General features: G+C 43.3%; 1 protein-coding gene across 2 annotated transcripts in view; it reads left to right on the top strand.

Annotated features, from left to right (window-relative positions):
• Window positions 1-18,402, top strand: part of KCNIP3 (potassium voltage-gated channel interacting protein 3) — a 116,446-nt gene extending 98,044 nt beyond the window's left edge. The window contains exons 1-8 of one of the 2 annotated variants that reach the window (XM_075601276.1): window positions 876-1,374; window positions 12,963-13,087; window positions 13,390-13,459; window positions 15,154-15,224; window positions 15,473-15,580; window positions 16,020-16,124; window positions 16,205-16,267; window positions 16,540-18,402. In XM_075601276.1, the coding sequence (XP_075457391.1) occupies window positions 1,272-1,374; window positions 12,963-13,087; window positions 13,390-13,459; window positions 15,154-15,224; window positions 15,473-15,580; window positions 16,020-16,124; window positions 16,205-16,267; window positions 16,540-16,587 (693 nt within the window). In that variant the 5' untranslated portion in view covers window positions 876-1,271 and the 3' untranslated portion in view covers window positions 16,588-18,402. Of the gene's footprint in view, window positions 1-875; window positions 1,375-12,962; window positions 13,088-13,389; window positions 13,460-15,153; window positions 15,225-15,472; window positions 15,581-16,019; window positions 16,125-16,204; window positions 16,268-16,539 lie in introns of those variants that run through there. The other variant, XM_075601275.1, reaches the window with a different exon arrangement.
• The last annotated feature ends 890 nt before the right edge of the window (window positions 18,403-19,292 follow it).

Here is a 19,292-nt window from a genome sequence, read left to right as displayed (position 1 = left end):
GGGAGAGGTGAACAAGGAGAGAGATGGAGAGAGGAAGAAGAAAGGAGTAATGCAGACAGAAAGTGTGAATGAGAGAGAGTCAGGCAGCAGAAAGAGTGAATGAGAGTAATGCAGGCAGAAAGTGTGAATGAGAGTAATGCAGGCAGAAAGTGTGAATGAGAGTAATGCAGGCAGAAAGTGTGAATGAGAGAGAGGAAGACAGGAAAACACCAACTCAGAACAGCAAAGTCACATACAGTATACAATGCAAAACTGAGCAAATATAGCTGCAAAGGTTCCAAAGTTGCATGGATCAGGGGACGAGTTATTTGTTTTAATCATCTTACAATTCCCCAAGGGCAGCCATTTTGAAAAAGGCAGCCAAAAAATATTATACCAGAACGTCTAAAGCTACCGAAAAAAACAATGTAGTGATTTTACAATGACTTATGTGCTCATGATCAGAAAGTAAAGGCAAATTAAACATTCTGTATCTATATGTATATTTACTCATACACTCAGTATATTAGTAAGCATGGCTTGCAGCTGTGGCTGCATATGACCGTTCAGGATTTAATTTAGCTCTTTTCTCTCCTGTCCTCTCTCCCTCCCGTTTCACCTCTGCTGCCGCACATTACTTCACGTGCAGAAGTAAAAAACCCTCATCTCACTTTTCAAAACCGCGGGCTTGCTGAGGCACGTCTTTTTCTTCCTGAAGTCCAGCACACTGCCGTCACCATGGTTACACTCATCTCAATCAATGTATGTAACAAGAGTGTGGTAATCCTGACTCTGACTCCCATCCCACACAGGACTGAGGGATGGGGAGGGGAGGGGTGGGGTTAGCTTATTGCCGGACAGTTTGTCAGCAGCCAATAGGAGGGTGTAGGGCGGTCACACAGGGACTATGCATCACCGGAGGCTGAGATGCCTCATTGCCTTCCTTTGACCCAGCAGAAGTAGCCACCTCTGGTGCTTGAGATGCCCCGTGCAGAAATACCAAGTGTCTCCCTGCAAAATAATGGTGACTTGAGACCAGCTGCACAGTTTTCCAAGTTTTAAACCTTTGCGCTGGTGATTTCCCCATAGCTGTGGGTGTGCTGGGGGGCCGGTGTTCCCCCAAGTTCCATTGGGAGCGTCTCTTTGCTTGTGGGATTTGTTTATTTTTTGGTTCGTCCTGGTTTGGGTTTTTCTTTTTCTCTTGGCTCGGGGAGAAGAGGAGCTGAGCTGGAGCCCAGGGTTAATCACATGCCAAGAGCTCGGAGCCCCGTGCAGGGGGACACTGGCCGGCCATGGGGATCCAGGGAATGGAACTGTGTGCGGTGGCTGTGGTCATCGTACTCTTTATAACTGTCCTCAAACAGTTCGGGATACTGGAGCCCATGTCCATGGAAGGTAATTAATCACCCCCCCCCCCCTTCTTCATTACAAGCTCTCCTTTTACTTCCTGAACCCTGCTCATCTTCAGTTTTAGCCAACAAGCTGGTACCTGGGTAATTTGTAATGGTAACGAGGGGGATCTTTTCACTTTCCATTAACAAATTGGGGAATCTTTCCATCATGGAGAAAATCAACTAAATCTCCTCCCCCCTTCCCCCAGCTAAGTCTGCCTAATAAATAGGAGCAGTTTTCTACTGTGCCCTCGGCATTCAGCTGGCACATGAAAGTGATGACCCCGTGATAACCTTGACCCCATGTTGTTTCTAAACTTTGCTCTGTTGCCAACGGTCACCTAACCCCGATTCCCAGGGGCAGACTCACAGACCCTGGTTGTGTAACCCTCATACCCCCAATAGCACTAAGTACATACAGAGCTATCAACCTCCAAGGATCAAAATCTGTGGACGTTGGGGGTTCTGGATAAATAAAAATAACATTTGAATGGAAAAGTACAAATGTTTGTCAGAGAGACTCCACTAAAGGCTATTAGACTGCAGATGCTAAGAATCAGTGAGACTGACTCCTATTCAGTCAGATGTATAGAAAATAAGTGAGACGTTACATTTCTGTATATAGCTTTACATACAGTACATCTGTTAGAATGAGAGATGTAATAATCAAGGCTGCCTTTAGCAGGAGGAAGCTGCTTTCACATAAATGCTGCGAGTCATGTAACACAAGATGTATTAAAGAAGACTCCAGTGTGCAGCTGTGGGATAAATCTAGAGCTGCTTTATCAGCCGGGATATTTTAATAAATAACCCACGCTAATTGTACAAGATATGATCCAGTGTAACCTCTAACCACCCACAAGCAGAATATATACAGTGTCAAAGGCTAGCAGCAAAAAAAAACCGAGGCAAAAAGTGCTGGGGAAAAAACACAGTACCAGATTCTATCACTGACTCCACGGGACATTTCTTAAATTGCAAGTTCTTGGTGGAAGAGATCGCGTTTCTATTGCTTGATGCAATTATTGTATTTTAGCTCTCTGTATTGTCACTTCTGTGAAGGGCTACGTGGTTGGGGTGATATAATTACAAATAAATACAGTATTCCTTCAATTTGACTCCTACATGCACACATACACACACACACACACACACACACACACTGCTCGCTTGCTCTTACACTGATCTAATTTAAGTCTTGTGTTGCAAGGGGGTTAAGGATACCACTACTTTTGAATTTGCAAACATAAGCTTCAACTTCTTTAAAGAAAATTGGATTTTATATAAAAGAGCACACCCCCTTGTTGTCCAATGTAGCAAAAGCCCTTTGGGGAAAAAATGCAAGCTTAACACCCATTAACATTGTGCTCTCTTGAAGTCAAAAACAGAGATTCCATCAGCAACAGAGGAAATGGTTCTTTACAGAAAGGGCAGTTAAAATGTTGACTTGATTACACATGGAGACTGTAATGGCAGATACAATAGATATCTTCAAAAAAAGGTTGGACAACTTTTTAGAAAGGAAAGGTATACAGGGATATCCCAAATAAGTAAACATGGGAAGGATGTTGATCCAGGGAGAAATATGATTGCCAGAATTTGGGGTCAGGAAGGAATTACATTTTCCCCTTATGTGACAGCACTGGGTTTTTTTTTGTTTGCCTTCCTCTGGATCAAAATACTGTATATTAAATATAGGATAAGTATCTGTGGTCTAAATATAGCATAGGTTGAACTTGATGGACATACAGTATGTCTTTTTTCAACCTCATCTCCTATGTAACTATGTAACCCTAATTCCTAGTTGGGCCCAAATAGCTTTGCCCTGTCCAAAATTTAAGTACATAGTACTTCTCTTTGAGAACTGAGACTGACTCCTATTCAGTCAGATGTATAGAAAATAAGTGAGACGTTACATTTCTGTATATAGCTTTACATACATCTGTTAGAATGAGAGATGTAATAATCAAGGCTGCCTTTATCAGGAGGAAGCTGCTTTCACATAAAGGCTGCGAGTCATGTAACACAAAATGTATTAAAGAAGACTCCAGTGTGCAGCAGTGGGATAAATCTAGAGCTGCTTTATCAGCCGGGATATTTTAATAAATAACCCACGCTAACTGTACAAGACATGATCCAGTGTAACCTCTAACCACCCACAAGCAGAATATATACAGTGTCAAAGGCTAGCAGCAAAAAAAACCGAGTCAAAAAGTGCTGGGGAAAAAACACAGTACCAGATTCTATCACTGACTCTACGAGACATTTCTTAAATTGCAAGTTCTTGGTGGAAGAGATCGCGTTTCTGTTGCTTGATGCAATTATTCTATTTTAGCTCTCTGTATTGTCACCTCTGTGAAGGGCTACATGGTTGGGGTGATATAATTACAAATAAATACAGTATTCCTCCAATTTGACTCCTACATGCACACACACACACACACACACACACACACACACACACACACACACACACACACACACACACACACACACACACACACACACACACACACACACACACACTGCTCGCTTGCTCTTACACTGATCTAATTTAAGTCTTGTGTTGCAAGGGGGTTAAGGATACCACTACTTTTGAATTTGCAAACATAAGCTTCAACTTCTTTAAGAAAAGGGGATTTGATTTAAAAGGGCACACTCCCTTGTTGTCCAATGTAGCAAAAGCCCTTTGGGGGAAAAAATGCAAGCTTAACACCCATAAACAGTAATATTGTGCTCTCTTGAAGTCAAAAACAGAGATTCCATCAGCAACAAAGGAAAGGGTTCTTTACAGAAAGGGCAGTTAAAAAGCGGACTTCATTACACATGGAGATTGTGATGGTAGATACAATAGATATCTTCAAAAAAAAGTTGGACAACTTTTTAGATAGGAAAGGTATACAGGGATATACCAAATAAGTAAACATGGGAAGGATGTTGATCCAGGGAGAAATATGATTGCCAGAATTTGGGGTCAGGAAGGAATTACATTTTCCCCTTATGAGACAGCACTGGGGGTTTTTTTTTGTTTGCCTTCCTCTGTATCAAAATACTGTATATCAAATATAGGATAAGTATCTGTGGTCTAAATATAGCATAGGTTGAACTTGATGGACATACAGTATGGGGCCTATGCAGAGAGCAGCGAATTTTAAAATTGGCGAATTTATTAAAAAGTAGCTTTTTTGGAGAGTTTTAATCTCCATATGCAGAAAAGTGCGAATTCTGCTATGTTTAACATGGATGCGTGTGGCGAGTTTAAATTGGCGAGATGCGCGCTTCAGAAATGTGTTAAAACAAATTCGCGCCTTTTTTTTTCCCTTTGCAATGGCCGCGAGCGGCAGTTTTTTTTGGCGAGGCAAAACGGAGACAATCGCGCCATTTTATTGGCGCGAACAGCCGCTAGATGCCGTTCGCGCCTCTCTGCATACGGATATTTTTAAAACTGGCGAGATTGAGGTTCTCGCCAGCCGCGAGGCGAGTTTTACAAATAGAAAAGAAAAATTGGCGCGTTTTTCGGAACTCGCCATTTTCTGCTGCTTTCTGCGCGATTTTCTCCAAAAAATGGCGAATTTCGAAATAGCGCTGCTCTCTGCATAGGCCCCTATGTCTTTTTTCAACCTCATCTCCTATGTAACTATGTAACCCTAATTCCTAGTTGGGCCCAAATAGCTTTGCCCTGTCCAAAATTTAAGTACACAGTACTTCTCTTTGAGAGCCAGGAGCGGCCAGTTAAGTTCATACTCAGCACTATTTTATTTTAAAGCATGTTCATTTTCGGGGGGTACCAGTCTAGCAGTGAAGCTGTTAAATGTTTAATTCCACATACTTAGATATATACATATACAGACATATACAGACATACAGATAGCTAGCTAGACAAACACCTACATGCTGTAGGTAGACAGATAGATATATTGATTTACCCCAACTATGTGTAATGCTTCCCACTGGACAGAAGAAAGCAGCATCCCCAGAGTCACGGAAATTCATTTTCCCCCATGGCTCTGGGAAAATGGAGAGCTACATACACAAAGCACAGTTAAATCAGGGCTCATAACGTGACATTACCTACAATAGGACCGGACTTAACACCATATCCTCAATGCTAATTATATGCAAAAGCAGCCGAATTACATGTTATGAACATAGGCTTAATGTACCGTTATTGTAGTATAACGTTGTTTTATCCTCCAGCAACAGTACGTTAAGTATGTCTTGGCATTACTCTGATCCAGACCCTGAAATTGGGCTTTAACTCAAGTTGAGAAAGAGAGGGGTGGGAAATAACGCTATTTTAGTTAAAGTGTACCTAACGATGGCGGTACAACCACCCACACAGCCCTATTTCAGCAAAAGCCCTACTTCAGTGTCTGGACAGGGGTAACACCAAGTTTAAGTGTGATTATCCTAAAGTAACATTAAGTCCCTGCTCCACTAACCCTAACAGTCTTTTGTGGGTGTGCAATGTTATGACGATGCCTCGTTTTCATATATTTATCACTAACGTCAGTTATTGTTAATGCTATGCACTTTACGGGAGAAAACATTGCTTGTTGTTATCTTATTGGCCTTTGTGGATACAGCGTTAAATTAAGTTAACGTCATGTTAAATGACTTAACTGAGCTTCGTGGCTCTGGGCCCAAATCGGCTAAATTTGTACAAATTAGGAGCAAAATGGAGCCCTGCGTGAGACACAAGCTTCTATCGATTTCTACTGTAAATATAAATACCACTTGTGGTGCCTTTGCATGTCTCAGACAGATGTGTAACCTTGTCTTTCCCAATTATCGCTTAGCAAACAATGCTTCCATTTTAGCCACAGGGTTGCCACCTCACCGGGTTTGACCCAGAGACTCCGGGTTTCAGGCACTTAGCTCTGGGCCACGGGTTGCCGTTGTCAATCTCCGGGTGACGGCGGGGTGTGGTGCGGCGACGTCTCCGGCATGCTCCATGATTTTCCTGCAATTGCCCCTCCAACTGCAGTGAACATGGCTGCGCGGTGTCAAAGGATGCCGTGTTGTCATGGCAACCGGCCGCTACGTGAAGTTATGACGCTACGAGGTGTCACATTGCCATGGAAATGCGGCATCATGTGACTCCACGCAGCCATGTTCACTGCAGTTGGAGGGGGAATTGCAGCAGGATGCCAGGAGACGCCACCAAGCAAGGGATTTTTTTTCCGGGTTGGCCTTCAGTAGAAGGTGGCAACCCTGATTGTAGCCAAGAGATTGTGGGTATGAAATGCAAAGGAGCACAGTATGTCTTTACTTCCTTTCCATTTAACATGAACAACCCCTATAAGCTTATACCCGCTGTATTACACAGCTTTTTCAGCACAGCCTGGGTTAAAGAAGTGCGTAGCCAGGAAACCTACTCACATTTTTACCTAAATCGATTGCTACTGAAACTTTTGCTACATGTACATTTTTTAGGAGAACATTTCACAAACTCTGCACTTGGTCATTTTATTTTTTTTTACATTCTTTTTAAGGGTTACAAGTACCCCCAATTCACCGGTTCACATGAATTACAAACCAGAAACAGAGAAATGCAACTACTTGACAGTTTGACACCATAATTACTCTTATCCCTTATGAATAATACCCCCCATCCGGGTTTTATAACTTTAATATGATAGAGTAAGTGCTGAAAAAAAACCTGAACTGAATCATTATCCCCATGATGACCTGGAGTTAACTCAGCAGATATGCTTGGTCCCTGATAGTTAGACGGAAAATGTATTACGCTCTGGCACTGAAGGGGTTAAATGGCAGGGGGGTATCCCCTCTTCAATATCACGTCGACCTGAGAATGCGTAATTGTACAGCGCTCCACCCTCTAGGAAACTCTATCTCAGGCCGAGCACCACACACTGCTCTTTTCTAACCCGTCTGATGCTGGCTCTATTTTTAGGACAGGGGGATGCGGAATCCAGGAAGGTAAAAGATCCCGCAGGGAGAGTGGTGAAAGCCGAGACTCTGCAGTCAGCAATAGGTTATTGGGCGAGCTTCTGGTATCTCAGAATCATGCAGTACTGGGGTGCGCACTAAGGGGATCCACTAGCTCGGGTGCTATTATAGGCGCAGTCCCTGGCAGCTGACCAAAAACAACATTTTAGAAAGAATTTAGCCATCTGTAACTGTGCTACAATGCAATTATTTGGATGTTTTTTTTGTTTCTTTGTAAATGAAGCATTATTATTTTTTGTTTCAGGCCTCTGAATGGTGGAGTGTTTGTCAGTCAAATGTTTTCTTTACCCTTATCCATCTGTCCTTATCAGTGAGCTAAATTGGAATGGGGGGGGGGGGGAAGAGGAGTAAAGGATGGAGGTCTTACCTTGGCAAACTCTTGTTGAGCACACAATTGTGATATGACAACAGGGAGCGGCCAGATGAAATAGAACCCATCCCAATTTTCAGCTCACCATTTTTACAAACTCATTATAGGTGGTAAAAAAAAAAATAGAAATTAGTCCCACCAAATGTGACCCTTTAAACATGTCACTGCCATTAGTACACAGGATGCTCTAACCCCCTCAAGCAGATTTACATGTGTTTTTATTTCAGCTCCGGGGACCCTATGCTTCACGATGCTTGCCTTGAAAGGGGGTGTGGTATCTCTGCTCAGTTTAAATGTCCTGCGTCACGTGGGATGATGTCACGGCTTCCTATTGGCCTGCAGGATGCAGGACATTTAAGTCGCCATTATGTTTGCTCCAACTAGTCCAGCTGGGCTTCAACCTCGGCGACCAGGTGGTCCCCGGAGCTGAAATTAATGTTGTTGTGCTCTGGAGACCCCCTGCTTAAAATCTATTTTAAAAAAAAAAGGATCATCGGGAGTGCTGCTTTAACTGTCACTGCCATTAGTAGTACACTTTGTTCCAAGAATCCACTGACAACTTAAACATATCACTGCCATTAGTGTGCTTAGGAGTGATTGCACATTTACATTGCAGGAGGCTGGCAGGGATTTAGTAACCCAATGCTGGTTTTAATGTACTGTTTTAAAACCTAGTCTCACAGGTCTCTTCTTCACGTGTACAGAGTTTCCAAATGTCACAGGTCTATTCTTCATACGTACACAGTTTAACAAGCGTAACAGGTCTCTTCACATGTACAGTAGGGCCCCACTTTTCGGCGTTCCGCTCATACGGCGGTACCGAGAAGTGGGCCGCCATGTCTGTTCATGCCTAGGTCGCGCATGCGCTGAACAGGAGGTGCCGAGGTTATGTATGCGCAGAACAGAGGTCGAACATGTGCAGAAGGAGACACAGAAAATCGGCAGTTCTGCTTTCCGGCGATTTACGCTTTGCGAAGGGGCCACAGAACGAACCCGCCGTATTAGCCAGGGCTGTCTGTACACATCTTTCCAAACCTCTTAGGTCTCTTCTTCGTGTGTACAGAGCCTTTCAAACCTAACAGGTCTCTTCTCCATGAGTAAAGAGCTTACCAAACCTCGCAGGTCTTTTTTTTCACATATACAGAGCTTTCCATACATCACAGGTATCTTTTTTTACGTGTACAGTGCTTTCCAAACCTCACAGGTCTCTTTTTCATGTACAGCATTCAAAGCTTTCCAACCTCACAGGTAGAGCTTTGAAGTACAGTAAGTATACCATATATGAAGAACTCTAATATTGGTCCCCTAAAAGGTATTACAACCTTCAACAATAGCACTTCTTCAGCACCAGTCCGGCTACTAGAAACTTTGGACTGCTGTACATCTTACAAATGCACAGACCCCCTCAGCCTCTGCTCGCACACACACGCACCTCCTGCCCTTAGTCGGCTCAGCACTTCTGTGCAGTGATGATACCGGACACATCCATTACCACAGCTCATTTACACAAAGCTGTCTATATGAGAATATAACCGGAGGCAGAGCTTCAAACCACAGTATGCATCTCTCTGTGCGGAAGAGCTGGGGCCATTTAACCACATAACAGAACAATGTGTTGCAGACCCCTACAGCAGCAAAAGGGTTAATGGCATAACCGCCATATCTATGTATCAAGGCAGTGTGTGACTACTGTAAGTAAGAGCTTTTTAACCTTTTTTTGGTTGAGGAGACCTATAATTAGATTGTGAAATTCTGCGGAACCCCAAACCCTTTCTCCGTCTGAGATCAGATGCATTGTAAGGCACCCCAATCCTCTCTCCGTCTGATATTAGATGTATTGTAAATTCTTCTGTATTTGGTACCATTTTCAAAAGTATGTATGTCTTTATTTACATAGCGCCAAAAGTGTGCTCAGCGCTTCACAAAGAACACAGTACAGGGAATTATAATAATACAATAAGTGCAGCACAATCAGACAATAGGAAAGGAAATCCCTGCTCCGAAGAGCTTACAATCTAAGTGTTGGTAGACATACAGAGACATCAGGTGAGGGAATAAGTGCAGTGGCTGGCAGTGCTTTGCCTCAGTGACTGTGGGACTATAGCCATGAGTGCAAGCTATTGGGATGTGTGATTTGTGAGGTAAGTTTTAAGGTTAGTCAGTATTAAATCAGATAGGTCAATACCGTTAGCAGGGAAAGAGGTGGAAGGGAGGTGAGGATGGGAGCAGGTCTGTGTATGGCTGGGTCCAGTATTCAGAGAAAGATCCCGGGCAGCAGAAAGGAGTAGATAGAGGCTGTGAATAGAGGATTTGTGGGGGTGTCTATTATTGACGGGTAAAGAAATTGTTGGGAGAGAGGTGTATAAATAATGGTGCAGTATATGGGCACAGGCATAGGTGGAGGGGAGGAGAGAGGCAGAAATGTGGCTAGGGGGGGGAGTGGGGAAGTTGGCGAGAATAGAAATGTTTACAAAGGAGTGAGGAAACAGTAAACAGAAGAAGCAGTAGGGAGGGCCTAGTGTGATGCAGGAGGAGACACTTCCCAGGTATTGGAGGATAGGAAGAGTACAAATAATCAGAGCCTTTTAGAAAGCCAAGTTCTCACAGTTACAGAGTTGTTGTTGTGCAGAGTCCAGATCTTCTTGTATTGTTCTTTTCCAATTTCAACTCCGGTATTAACTCCACAGACACTTTATATGCAACACTTTAAGATGTAACACAGCCAAGATTGACTGACTTAAGTACATTCACTTCTTGACTAATAATTAAGGGAGCAGTCTGCCTATTCTGTTCAGACAAACATACTGGGAAGCTTGTTAATTAGATCAGATCAAATTACCTGAAAAATGTAGGAAATTACCTTTTAGGGATGCCCGGGGAATTCAAGGCAACAGGCATCTGTTGAAAAACACCGGACTAAGTTGATGTTAAAAGATGGTTGTTTTCTCTTAGTATCAATATAACAAAATACTTTGCTCCTCTATTGACTGTGTGTCAATATTATGGTTTGTGAAGTCAGCAGGTTGAGTTATGGGGGGGTTATTTACTAAAGTATTTTTGCTGCAGAACCAGTGAAAAGGAATTGCACCTGATTTATCAAATGGAAAACTCCAAAAGTTTGAATAGGAATTTTTTTAAGAGGTAGGTATTGTGCAATTTTTTGCAACTGCTTTGCAGAAGGTTTTGGTAAATACGAAGGGCTTATATGGATCAGAATGAGTTATAGGGAGTAATAGGCTGAGATATATGGAGCGGTTATATAAGACCAGGTGTTATAGATAGATTACAAAAAAGGGGGAGAGAGAAATCAGTCCGCTCACCTCAATATCAGAAAGGATTAAATGTTTTAGTGTTAATATTAATCCACTAAGGTGCAGAGGAGGAGAAAATATGCGTATACACAAATGATCCCCTAGGATCAGAAAGATCCTCCTAAATGTTGCACTCAGAGTGCAATACAGGCATACCCCGGTTTAAGGACACTCACTTTAAGTACACTCGCGAGTAAGGACATATCACCCAATAGGCAAACGGCAGCTCACGCATGCGCCAGTCAGCACGTCCTGAACAGCAATACCGACTCCCTACCTGTACCGAAGCTGTGCGCAAGCGGGGAGACTGTAGAGCGTGTTACACACGCGTTATTTACATCAGTTATGCACGTTTAGGAGCATTGCAGTACAGTACATGCATTGATAAGTGGAAAAAAGGTAGAGCTTCACTTTAAGTACATTTTCGCTTTACATACATGCTCTGGTCCCATTGTGTACGTTAATGCGGGGTATGCCTGTAGACAATGTTTGAGGACAACAATGGTCCAACAGTTATTTGCTGTATTGGCTGTCAGATAGTCGTGACGCTCTCCTTCATCGACGCGCGTTTCGCGAGGTTAACTCGCTTCTTCAGGTGGAGTTACGACATCAGCTACTGGAAACACGGCTCGTATTATTAGCTATCTCTTATTCTGACCCGCCGAGGCAGAATTACTGAACTCTTTGCTTAGAGACTAGCGATTTCGAATATAGCATGATTTACTTGTAAAATAGACACTATACATACTTTTTATTCAGACACACAGACACCATACTTAATGTGGATATGAATGTGACGCTAACCAGGGGGTTAAATGCACCATGGTAACACGCCCGGATTGCTATTAGCAGAGAACTTGTGTGTCATAAATAGTATTTAAAAGTATTGTATTAGTACTCTGTATTATCAATCTGAGATTAGGAGCACTGCTATATTTTTCTCACAGGCAAATTCAAGATTTGGAAGTTGTAACATGAGTTACTGGAAACACAGCTTGTATTGTTAGCCTTAGCTTTCTCTTATTCTGACCCGCCAAGGCAGGATTTCAGAACTGTTTGCCTAGAGATTAGCGATTTCGGATACTAGACATATTCATTTAGACACACATACATCATACCTAATGCGGATATGAATGTGACGTTAACCAGAGGGTTAAATGTACCAGGGAAACACGCCCTGACTGCTATTAGCAGAAAACTTGTGTGTCATAAATAGAATATTAATAGTATTGTATTAACACTTTGTACTATCAGACACTAGGAGCTCTACTATATTTATCTCAAGGCAATTCAGTGACACTATGAGAAGTGTGTATACATGCTACAACTACTAGAACAACTGAGGGACATATAGCACCTCATCAGGGACTCCAACTTAAATACCACTTTGGAGCTATACATATCCCAAAATGTATCTAGTGTCACAAACTGTTCATAACTACACCAAAGAGGTGTTTCCCAGGTCCAATTTGGAAACAAATTTGGATGCATTTGTTCTTTCCGGATGTCGCAGTTGCAACTTGGGCCAAAAACCAATAAGGTTAAAACATATCCTATTTGCCCCAAAATTTTCTGTACAACAGAAAATCTCTACTACTCCTCAACGGGGACTTTAAGTTTATGTTTTAACACATTATTTCACATGACTTTTTTGATGTAATAAAATTTTATTGTTTTGGTTTTTAAAACAGGCCCTACTCTTCGGAGAGAGCCGACGCGGTTAATTATCCGTAAGACTTACTATTATCAGCATACCTAAATAATCACAGAGTGCAATTTTGGAGTGTCTTTTTTTGATCTCTTGGGATATTCAGAAGTAGCCAGACTTTGGCCCATAGTCACTAAACAACGTGCTGAAGCTTAGCACCCTTTATCGAATATGGGCCTTTGACGGCTGTTGGTAATGAGCTGTGCAGGGTGACCGTGTCTGTCTTGCAGATAGCAGTGACAGTGATGTAGAGCTGGCCACAGTGCGTCACCAACCGGAGGGCCTGGAGCAGCTTCAGGTTGTAACCAAGTTCACCAAGAAGGAGCTGCAGTCCCTGTACAGGGGCTTTAAAAATGTGAGTGATCCCTCTCTGCCACTGTCCCCCCTCCTCCCCCCCCCCAGTTTACAACTCAGAGGTGACACTATTCCTGTAAATCTGACAGATGACAATGCCATCTTCTAACTGTGACACTGCCTCTGACAGATAGCACGGCTCCACTGATAGGCAGCATTGTCCTTCTCCACCTATTCCCCCGTCCCTTTAACTCAGCCAAATGACAGGTTTGTGGCACTGCCTTCCTCTACCTATGACAGGCGTATCCTGACACCCTCTTCTGCCTGCTGGACAGCTGATTCTCCCCCTGCTTTCCTTTCCAGGAGTGTCCTAGCGGTTTGGTGGATGAAGAAACCTTTAAGATGATTTACGCACAGTTCTTCCCACAGGGAGGTTAGTGATGATCACTGCCAGAGAGGTCTGCAATGCATTGCAAATGAAGGGGGTTAGCATAAGTGTGGAAACAATATACAGTACAGTATACACAAGTGATACATTGATACAACATGCTGAATGGGTCTTGGTGTTCCCTAAGGCCCCATTCACTAGAATGTATCCCTAATGTTGGTCAGACTTGTGATTGGTACTGGACATAGGACCACTAATATCAACAGAGGTGTCCCATCCAAGAACCAAATGGTAAGATCTGGGAGTGCTTGATTAAAAAGGCATTGTAATGGGAAAGTGCTGATTTATACCATTGATATTTATTTATCAAATGCTTTACCAGGAAGTAAGGCTAAGGCCTCGTCCATGTTGCCTGCGTGCTTGCGGAAGCGTGCTGACGTGCGCTCTCGCTCAGCACTGAGCCCCTACAGCCGCAATTAGAGCGGCTTTAGTAGGGGCTCACCTGCACTTCCGCGCGCTTGCGGAAGCGCAGGTCTTGGGGGAATTTAAAATTCCCCCGCTTGCCGGCGAGACAGGCCGGTCACGTGAGCGGTTCGCCCAATGAGGGCGAACCAGCTCCGTGACGTCACTGGCCCGCCCCCGGCCAGTGACGCGCCCGCCCCCGGACCGCCCCCTGACGGCTGCTGAGAGCGCTTGCGGTAAGCAACTGCAAGGCCAGGGAAAGCACTCGCTTTCCCTGAGCCTCAGCGCGCCTCAGCACGCCAACAGTAAGCATGGCCGAGGCCTAAAAAGGAGGGAATCAGGACCAATGCAACTTGGGATGCCCCTAGTGACAAAAACAAAAGCAAAGGGTAAAGGTATAGGTGCTACAGGCAAAAAACCTAGTCAAGGCAACAACGTAGTAAGCAAGGAGGGGACCGTGCACACCAAAAGACCATGCACCTTCAGGGTGCTTGCACCGAAACGTTGGATCTTTATGACCTCTTCCTTAATGTTACTCTTATGTCTGAAGCACTTATTCCCATGACCTGTTATTTATATTATTTGTTATGTATATGATTACAACATGTATTACTACTGTGAAGCGCTATGTATATTTATGGCGCTATATAAAGACATACAATACAATACAATACTGTGTTCAGTCATTAAATGACTCTTTTGCATTAATTTGTTTGCAACGTTTTTTGGTGTGCACGGCCCCCTCCCTGCTTACCAGGAAGTAATACACTGAGAGTTACTTCTCGTTTATAGTATGTTCTGTGCATAGAGTTATGATGACAAATACATGGTTACAAATGCATAGTTACATTAAGTGAACAGGGTATACATTATATACAAGACATTGCATGCACAGTTAAAGATAATATATGTTATAGGCGTATGTAACAGTTACAGACGAAATTAAAATGTGAGACTGCTTTTGTTTTGAAAGAACTTAGACTGGTGGTGGCTTTTAGAGTCTCAGGTAGATTGTTGCAGTTTTGGGGTGCACGGTAAGAGAAGGAGGAACGGCCGGATACTTTGTTGAACCTTGGGACTATAAACAGTCTTTTGGAGTCAGATCTCAGATAATAAGTGCTGCATGCATGATACTCCACTGAACTCTCAGAAGACACTGATACTACAATAATCAGTGAGAATTACTCCAAATTCTGGAGACCGACAGGAAATTAGTGAGAATTGACATCTGTGTGAACTCACACCCATGTTCACAGTTTGTTCTCCCTTCCTTTCAGATGCAACCATGTATGCACACTTCCTTTTTAATGCCTTCGATCTGGACAGGAATGGTGCCATCCGCTTTGAGGTAAGTCTCGCAGTGAGACAGATAAAAGTAGCCATGGACAGAGGACAGTAACAGGGAGATGAAGCTTACAGAGCACAGACAAGAGTAACAAAAGAGACCTGTAATTGTAAAATGCAACTCATTTATTGGGGGACTCCGAGCTACTGCTTAACTCCTTCACTGCCATTGCATTGCGTTGCAGGCCCCCCTCAGGAAGCAAAGGGTTAACACTCCTCTCTCTCCTCCCCCCCCCCCCTTGTGCACTCCAGGACTTTGTGGTTGGGCTGTCCATTCTACTGCGGGGAACCGTCCATGAAAAGTTAAAATGGGCCTTCAATTTGTATGACATTAACAAGGATGGATACATTACCAAGGAGGTATGAGGGGAGACTGGGTGTCTTTGGAGACAGGAACACTTGGGTAATACAAACATAGACATTGCTAGCAAGGCAGGACCCCTTAATATTCGTATAAGCGGCTGTAAATCCTCAGATCACATTTATATTCTGGCTTCTTCCATATTTAGGACTCCCTTGTATCTATCTAAAGCATTTTTTTAAACATTGGTGACTGTATTTTAGCAAGATTGTAACAATATTTGTGCTGTAAAAATAGGAAGACTTTCAGTGATCACTCTTTAAAAAATAAAAGGGGCATTTTACGCTTGTAATGAAAAAAAAAGCAGGTGGTACTTTAGATGTGAAAATAAAGAGTAGAGAGTAATATCACACGTTGACCACTGCATGTTCCTTCCTCTCTGGGTGCACATGTTGATGTACTTTGCTGATGTCTCAATGTCTCTGTCGCCCCATCCAGGAGATGCTGGCCATCATGAAGTCCATATACGACATGATGGGGCGTTACACCTATCCCATGCTGAGGGACGATGCTCCAATAGACCATGTGGAAAGGTTCTTTGAGGTGAGACACTGAACTTTAAGGTCCTGCACTGAAATGCCAGCTGCCCCCAGCACCTACTCACCCACCGTTCTCTCTTGCAGAAGATGGATCGGAATAATGATGGAGTAGTCACCATTGATGAGTTTCTAGAGACATGTCAAAAGGTACTGTAGCTAAACTCTTACTGCCCCTCTGTATTTAAGCCTGTGTCATTCTCATGCTCTCTCTCTCTTTCTTTCTCCTCCTCTGAGCTAAACATATTAGTGACCCTTATTTCAATTAATCAGAATCTCAAAGGGTAGATTATTTCTATTTGCTAAGCTCTTTGCTGCAAGAGGGGCCAAAGCAATTAACAGCCCTTCGACCAATGTATTTTGAGATGTGTAGCCAAATACCTTCTGGGCATCTTCTTTATATTTGACTTTTCCCCCCACAGGATGAGAACATCATGAAGTCAATGCAGCTGTTTGAGAACGTTATCTAGATGAGATGTGACGCTCCACCCATGCCAGCACAAGAAAGGACCACACCACCCCTTCCCTGTGACCCCACTAATGGATCACAGCCACCTACCACGTCCTCATGTCACAAACGGTTGAAAAATGGTGTAGTTATCTCTCTCCCATGGAACTGAGGATCCTACTTACTGCCTGCCTGTTTGCACTAATTCCCAACCCCTCAACATAGACAGACTTGCCTTTATAAGGGACTGTTTTGTATTAATAATGTAGAAGAAAATACAAAAAGCACATTTATCTCTGCAAGAGCCAGGATTCTCAATCAGGGATTTTTACAGAAAGCCGATCTTGCCTGAACCCCCCCGAGTATTTTTGGGGAGGGGGCAACCACTCCCCCCTCCCGCCTCCCCCCCCCCCTCCTGTAGCTGGATGTGCGACTTTGATGTTGATCACTTTGAAGGCGTCTTTGTTAAAGAAAGTTTGCCGGCGCAGTCTGTGCTTTGTGCTTCCCGCAAAGTTGTGAACACAGATCTCCTATAAAAATAGCCGTTCTGTTGCCGTAGGGGCTGGCAACACATTGTGAAGGCCCACCCGTCAGCCGAAGAGGAAAGGCGAGGTACAGCATTTCATTTGTCAAATTTGATGCAGCAACGGTTTTTGGGGCCAATTTTATTGGGTAAATGAGGTTACGGAACTTGATGAGGATTTTTTGCACACACTACAGCACAGATACAAAAATCAAGTAATAATAATAATAATAACGTTATTTCATACAGCATTTTTCTCCCAATGGGACTCAAAGCACTTCACAATGATAATATAGTGCACGGTAAGCAGCACTATACATAGGATTTTTACAGGCACAGTCTCTGCCCCATGGAGGTTACAATCTATGTTTGTGGTGCCTGAGGCACAGGGAGATACAGTGATTTGCCCAAGGTCACAAGGAGCTGACAACAGTCTTTGAACCAGGCTCCCCTGCTTCAAACTCTGTCATTGAATACAGAGACAGTTTCTTTACTCACTGAGTCACTATCAGCGTGGGTCCCAAACCAACTTCACTCACTCAAACGTCATACAGGGGTTAAGCTGCAGGCAAGGATTCTGGGGAGTAGCATGCAAATCAGCACCTACTGGGCGTGTCAATTTATTTGCATGTCACTATCCAGCATAACAGCTGTACTGTATGATGTCACAGTGAGATATTGAGGCAGGTTTGGAAGACCATGCAGACCTACAGAGGTAGCAGGCGCTATTGTACCTGCAGGCACAATAACATGTTAGCCCCACCACGTGTGCACAGCTATGTTTCACAATGGTGTCTGCTCCCGCTGGCACCTTGTGTGTGTCCTGCTACTCACAGGTTCTCTATCTTTGCTGCAGATTTACGGCGGATGGTATTTGTCCCTTTTTATTACCTACCATAACCTGATTGCGCTTGGTTTGCAAATGTCACTAGTTTCGTTAAATCTTCCTGGTGTACGAAATGTTGCTCCAGTCATTGAAAGGCTACAAGGTGGCGATAGAATGGAGGAGGGGGGGGAGGTGTGGTGTGACCCTCTTATCTCGTTAAGCACAAACCTCAATTCCAGGCATGTGGCGGGCGGCCTTCACGTGAAAAGGCAAGGAGCCTGTGTCAGATGTCTCATCGCGCTTCTCTTTCTTTCCTCTTACTCTTGCACACCTGCTTCAACTACAAGAAGTCATTCACAACTTGACATTTCATTCTACTCTTGAAGACAATCAGTAAACACACAGTTCATATAGGTTTGAAAACAAGTTGAATTCAAGTCACTATAATAATGGAGTGTAAATACACACACACGTGTGCATATATGTGTGCATATATATATATATAATATATATATATATAGCATACACATTTCTTTTTTAACTTATATTTTTATTAAGATTTTCAAAAATAGATGGGAAGGGGAGGGGTACAGAAAAAGGGGGAGGGGGGAACAACCATTTAGTATCAGAATTCTTACAATCGACATCAGTCACATTACATAGCATACACCATTTTAGACATATCCTACACTCATCACTCCCTGATCCTCTATCAAATTAGGGCCTTACCCCTATCCAACATCCCAGGGATCCCAGAGTCTATCAAATTTCCTAGAGGTGTGATTCAAAAATGAGGTTAGTCTCTCCATTAATTGCACATCGTTAACCCGTCTAATAACCTCTCTTCTGGAGGGCGGCAGTGTCTTTTCAACGCTGCTGCTGCTGCTACCGCACACCGAGCCGCTGTTAGTATATGCAAAACGAATTTAGCTGTGAAATAATTCACATCTTCCATAGGCTTAGCCAAAATGATTAAAACCTTGATTCCCGACACATCTTCTATTAATTGCAAAACTGTCCTCCAGCATTATTGGACAAAACCACCATACATGTGCTAGAACTCCTATCTATCCGCATCACCTCCAGCATCTAGCAGTAGCCTCCGGAAACATTTGCTTTAACCTTATTCCATATATCTTCCCAGTCCTCTCCTGTTATTTCAGTCTGGAAATCCAGAGCCCACTGGTCCATATAGTAATGGGCCGGGGTATCCTTTTGGGGGTTTAAACCTTGATAAAGGGATGATATCAGGCCTTTTTTGATATTTTTTTGGTTTTGCATAAATCTTTGAATGGTGTGTATTTAGGGAATTTCTCCTCATAGAAACCCCGGCGCACAAAATGTCAGACATGCATATATTTAAACACCTCCGTCCGAG

Source organism: Ascaphus truei, chromosome 5 (genome assembly GCF_040206685.1).
Source record: "Ascaphus truei isolate aAscTru1 chromosome 5, aAscTru1.hap1, whole genome shotgun sequence".
Lineage (NCBI taxonomy): Eukaryota > Metazoa > Chordata > Amphibia > Anura > Ascaphidae > Ascaphus > Ascaphus truei.
The sequence above is the reverse complement of the archived record's forward strand: the minus strand, read 5'-3'. Positions and strand labels throughout refer to the sequence as shown.